This window comes from Propithecus coquereli, unplaced genomic scaffold (genome assembly GCF_000956105.1).
Source record: "Propithecus coquereli isolate 6110/MARCELLA unplaced genomic scaffold, Pcoq_1.0 Scaffold386, whole genome shotgun sequence".
Lineage (NCBI taxonomy): Eukaryota > Metazoa > Chordata > Mammalia > Primates > Indriidae > Propithecus > Propithecus coquereli.
In genome coordinates this window covers 2705354-2711353 of record NW_012149574.1, presented here as the reverse complement: position 1 = coordinate 2711353, position 6000 = coordinate 2705354, and the positions used below count along the sequence as shown (strand labels likewise).

At 42.3% G+C, this 6000-nt stretch overlaps 1 protein-coding gene across 2 annotated transcripts in view; it reads left to right on the top strand.

Annotated features, from left to right (window-relative positions):
• Nucleotides 1-2039: 2039 nt before the first annotated feature.
• Nucleotides 2040-6000, top strand: part of PHLDB2 (pleckstrin homology-like domain, family B, member 2) — a 128137-nt gene continuing 124176 nt past the window's right edge. Inside the window, exon 1 of one of the 2 annotated variants that reach the window (XM_012652268.1) lies at nt 2040-2149. In XM_012652268.1, coding sequence (XP_012507722.1) covers nt 2083-2149 — 67 coding nt within the window. In that variant the 5' untranslated portion in view covers nt 2040-2082. Of the gene's footprint in view, nt 2165-6000 lie in introns of both variants that reach the window. The other variant, XM_012652267.1, reaches the window with a different exon arrangement.

Here is a 6000-nt window from a genome sequence, read left to right as displayed (position 1 = left end):
TATTTCCCTCATCCCATGAACCAGCTTAGCTTGCTTTCTCCCACTTTGAGAAAAAAATAAAACTTCTTATGACCTGCATCCTCCAAATATACGTCTCTAGTTATAATCTTTACTCTGCACTTCACTTGGATGCTCTGCAGGTATATTTCAACTCAACATGTCCAGTGTTGAGTTCCCCTCCTCGCACCACATCTGCTCCACTTCCTGTGTTTCCATTCTCAGAAAATGGCACCATCAATATTCTGCATTGAGCAGGTCTATACAAACCTACCCCCAAGGCTGAGGAAACTAAAAGGTTTAAGAAAGAGGCTGACAAATCCAGTTTCTCAGAGAGAAACATTTAACAGGGATTTAAGAACAGAAGCCATGTTTTGAACTTCTTGAGCCGTGGTGAGACAAGATGATGGCTCCTTGCACCATTACCCTACAGACCCAGGGCTTATGTACTGCAGAGAAAAAATGTGTAGGACCTCTCAGGGAAGGGCAAGAATGCTATGTGAATCTTCCTAAGAGCAGGCTTTATGGTTTAGTTTGTTTTGACCTAAGGGCAGGATTTACAGTAACAGCAGATAAAGTAGAAATCTTAGAGGCATTCCCAGAACAGGGGTTAATCAGAAGTCAGCATGGCAGATTAGTATCCAAGATGAAGTTTCTTTATCTTCCACAATCATCCACCACTTATTCAAGTCACACTAGACTTTCCCCTGTGCCCATTTCCCAGTGTCAATAAATCATCTTAGCCTGTTGAATTTTATCTCCCATCTATATCACAATCTGCACATCACTATCTTAAACAAATGCCCTAGTTTTGTTACTTAGCACCTCTCCCCTGAACTAATGTATAGACCTCTAATTCTGCCACCATTAAAATTTGTCCTCCTTAATACATCAAGAACAATTTAAACAGAAACGTATACATTTTTTAGCATTCGAATAGAAGGTGGCAATTGTCACCTTATGAAGTAATGTACATTACTGGTTATGTGACTTTTGACAACTCTTTTATTCTTCTTCAGCCTCTGGCTCCTCATTTATAAAATAAAAATGATAATACTTAGTCTTAGAGCCATTGTGAGAATAGCTGAGAAAATATTTGGGATAGTATGTGCACAACAAATGGGAGCCCTTACTTACATGACAGTGGGACCAGGTCATCTCCTGGGGCACCCCTGAGTCTGCAGAGAATACTGGACATAGGAGTCCTGCAGGAGGCCTAAAAGTCAGGAGCACCTTGGGGAGCTCTTGAGAACAAGGATACTGGTTTCCTTCCCTATAATATGGGATTTTTGTAAAAATTAGAAGAAATAATAAAGACAAAGTACCCAACAGTGTGGCTGGCATGGTATAGAAAATAAGCAGCAATGTAGGCTGGGCACAGTGGCTCATGCCTGTAATCTTAGCACTCTGGGAGGCCAAGGCAGGAGGATTGCTTGATGCCAGGAGTTTGAAGCCAGCCTGAGCAAGAGCAAATCCCTGTCTCTACAAAAAAGGTAGAAAAATTAGTCGGGTGTGGTGGCATGCACTTGTATTCCCAGCTACTTGGGAGGCTGAGGCAGGAGGATCACTTGAGCCCAGGAATTTGAGGTTGCAGTGAGCTATAATGATACCACTGCACTCTAGCTGGGCAAGAGAACAAGACCCTGTCTCCAAAAGAAAAAGAAAAGAAAAGAAGCAGCAATAAACCCAAGGAGAAACAACTATGCTAAAAAACCTGGTACTTCTTTTGGTCTAAGCATTGCTCATTACTTGTTTGCTAGAATCTGTTTTTTAAAAATCTGTAACTATTCTGTCCAAAAGTGTGCTTTTGCTGGTGGTGGTGCTGGCGGTTTAAGTTTTGTCATTCTAAAGGGTAGCTAGCAGTAGAATAACAGGGTGATCCAAAATGTCTGTTTTTCAACTTCAGTAGCAGTTTGTGTCTCCAGATGTTCAACATCTATGTTTAACAGATGAAGTTCTGCTGACCTTCAGTTTTCAGAGGTCAGTTCAGTTTTCAGCTTCCCAATCATGGTATCTCTCTTTTCTTGCTGAGCACAGGCTGACATCGATCCCAGTTTCTCCTTTGAGACTCAGCAGAAGATCCTGATGGAGGAGGATGATACCCAGAGAGAGGAGCCCAGGGAAGATGGTATTGGTGATGTGCAACATTTTGGTGAGAGCTCTCTCGGTGTGTACTGCATTCTCAGAGGTTTTCAGCACATACTCAAAGTATCTGCTCCATCATACTTATTGTGAATGCTCTGGCATATTTTCAGTATAGACTCTGGAGTCCAGAAAGCACCAGGAAGACAGCCTGAGGCTGGCGATCTTGTCCAGAGCTTTGGTCACGTGCTAACTCGTAGGTCAGTGTTTCTTACCTCACTGAAGACAAGTTGAAGTTTTATTTAGCCCAGATGCTGAATGACAGAAAGACCAAAGCAGCTGATGTGAAGAAGTGTTTTCCAGTGATTCATCAGTCATACGGGAATCCAAGCCCACACAAAAAGGGGCGTGATGGGATGCACAGAGAAAGGCATCAAGTTTTTAGGCTCTATCAGAGTAGCTGACCCTACCATCTCCTCCCAGGAGGGAGGAGGCTCCAGCCCAGCCACTCACAGTTCATGGGGTTTGTGGTGCTGGTTGAAATCTTTGCAAAGGGTTCCCCTGGCACTTAAAAAGAAAAAATGGACCTATAAAATGTATATTTCCCTCATTTATTTTTTATTATATCTCAAATGATCAAGTATGCTTGAGTACTTCGTTTCAGTCAATCTCATTAGTATTTCCTTGCTGCCAGCTGATTAGCTCTGTACTGTAGAGTCTCCGTTTCCTTCTCTCCCCCCTCACCCACCCCCCTCTCTGTTCCTCTCTTTATAGTTTCTTACTCGATAGATCACTCCATTGTGGGTCTGGCAAGTTTGCAGTCTGTAGGGAGTGTATATCTTGAGCAGGCATGGAAGATAAAACAGAAAAATTGCAATAGAACAATGTGAAATACTTTGGCACCTAATCAAAACAAGGCTTGAAGTTGGGAAAATGTTTCTGGAGAGGGTGATTTCTGAACTGACTATTGCTGGGTGGACTGTGGTTATGAGGGAAGAGGTAAACAAGTGTGTGTGACACATGTGAAAGACCAAAAATAGTTCATTGTAATTGCAACACTCACTCCTTGCAGGAATAGGAGGGAGGAAATGGTAAGGCATTAGGTGGGAAATAGCCTAGAGTAACCAGATGAGTTTTTTGATGTTTGTTTATTTGGTTTCACACTAATCTAAGGATTCCAGATTTATTTTATCTTAAAGTCTTTGAGAAGTTATTGAAGAATTCTAAGCATTGAAGTGATGTGATTAGATTTTTAGTATCAAAGACCAATTCATGTAATTATTCAACAAATATGATAGAGTGTCAGTCGTACATGAGAGGTGCTTGGGATATATTAATAATGGTGAACAAGATAGAAGCATCTCTGCCCTCACAAAGCTTACCGGTTCATGGCGGGGAGCACAAAATAATTAAAAATTTTAGTTAGTGCTACTGAGGCTTGGTTTAGAACCTTATTGTAATTCCTACCCCTGTCCCCCTGTCCCCTGTCTGCCTACCCCTGTCCCACCTGGCCATCACATCCTGCCAAACTTCAAATACTGAGAATTACTCAGCAACTTCCTCATACCCTATCCCCTCTCACAGCCAAATTCACAGGGCCTTGGATTTGATACTTCCAGACCTTCTCTCCAAAATCTGGATCTTATCATTTACTCTAGGCTCTTCATCTTTTATTGCCTTGGGCAAGCCTTGCTTACCACACACCTATGTCCCTTCAGCCCCAGGCCTAATGAAATCCCATCTCTCCTTGACCCCTGGGCTTGTCCCTGGCCCTCAAGAAGTCAGTGTTGAAAATACTAGGTAATAAGTGAAGGCAAAGGGGATGGGGAGAAGAGTACTATTGACAGATATTAAAGAGGTAAAAATGAGATGATGTGGCAATGGGTTGGTAACAGGGGTTGAGGAAGAATGAGGGACTGAAGAAGTTTTCTAGGTTGGAGAGTTGAATTACTAGATATTAAGAGAGTGCCCTTTACTTGATTATAGAATACCACAAAGAAGGAGGGCCGAGGGGTGCACATGGGGGAAGGTGATAACAATTTGGACATGTTGCTTGTGCTGTGCCCAAGGGATATTGCCATGCGGGTGTACAGTCTGTGATTCCAGCTTCCCCCTTGTGTTCTCTCAACCCTCCTTCTTTCTTGTACTGAGGATTGTGTCAGTTGGGATGGAAAACAAGGGACTAATATTTCCAATAGGATCAAAGCGTTCAACTATTTACAAAGTCATTGAGAATCTAACATGAAATGCTAATAGCCCATGAGAGACAGATAATATTTTCTTTTGAGAAGTAATTGCCAGTGAATTATCCATCAAGGATAATGTTGTGCTTCACCCAATATGGATCTTTCAAAATTGCCTGTGTCAGCAGTCCCCAACCTTTTTGCCACAAGAGACTGGTTTCATGAAAGGCAATTTTTCCATGAATGAGGGGTGGAGAGGTGGGGAGGGGTGGTTTCAGGATGATTTAAGTGCATTACATTTATTGTGCAGTCAAACTTCTCTGCTAATGATAATCTATCTGTATTTGGAGCTGGTCCCCAATGCAAGCATCACCACCTCAGCTCCAGTTCAGACCATCAGGCATTAGATTCTCATAAAGTGCACACAACCTAGATCCCTCGCATGTGCAGTTTACAGTAGGGTTCGCTCTCCTGTGAGAATCTAATGCCTCCCCTATCTGACGGGAGACGGCGCTTATGTGGTGATGTGTGATGACGAGAGACTGTGAATACAGATGAAGCTTGGCTTGCTCGCCCGCCTGCTCTCTGCTCACCTCTTGCTGTGCAGCCCAGTTCCTAACAGGCCACAGACCGATACAGGTCCAAGGCCCAGGGATTGGGGTCTGCAGGCCTGTGTAAAGTATTTTCCACCTGATAGTCACTTTGATAACTTCTGGATGCAAGGCAAAATTAGCTTTTGCAACAGGAAAACAATAAACCACATCGGGGCCTGTTTTGATTACATTTATCATCAATGCTTAGCAGACTGGAGAAGTGAGAAGCAAGTAGGTGATTTTCCCCCCAGCAGTACGGCAGTTATTGAGGGGTCCTCAGACCTTATCTGGGAGTTTTGCAGAGGAAACAGAGAGAGCCCCAGAAAGCTCTGCCAGTAGGCCTGGGGTAGAAGGGGGAAAATACACCCATGAAACATATTTATATTTGCCCTGTTTATTTCAATACAATCATGCACTGCGTAACAATGTTTCGGTCAATGTTGGGCTGCATATACAATGGTGGTCCTGTGTGATTATAATGGAGCTGAAAAGTTCTTATCACTTGGTGACATTGCAGTAATGGCTTTGTAGTACAACACATTACCTTTTCTATGTTGAGATATGTTTAGCTACACAAGTACTTACCATTGTGTTGCAATTGCCTATGGTACAATAGCATGCTATACAGGTTTGTAGCCTAGGAGCAATAGGCTAAACCATATAACCTAGGTATGTACCATCTAGGTTTGCAAAAGTACCTCTATGATGTTTACACAATGATAAAATCACCTAATGACACATTTCTCAGAACTTATCCCTGTCATTAAGCAACACACAACTATATATGAAACTTTTCTCTTGTGTATCATCAGGTTGCTAAGCCTTTCATAAAGCTAACTTTAATATTAACATTAAATGTATAGTATATTCATATACCCATTTTAAAGTTCTGGAGTTCTTATGTTAATCTTATGTATAAAATAATAATATCTTAGGAATCAACATCTGGAAATATTCAATAAAAGAATGACCTTTTATTTTTATTTTTTTATTTTGAGACAGAATTTTGCTCAGTTGCCCGGGCTAGAGTGCCGTGGTGTCAGCCTAGCTCACGGCAACCTCAAACTCCTAGGCTCAAGCAATCCTACTGCCTCAGCCTCCCAAGTAGCTGGGATACAGGCATGTGCCACCATGCCCGGCTAACT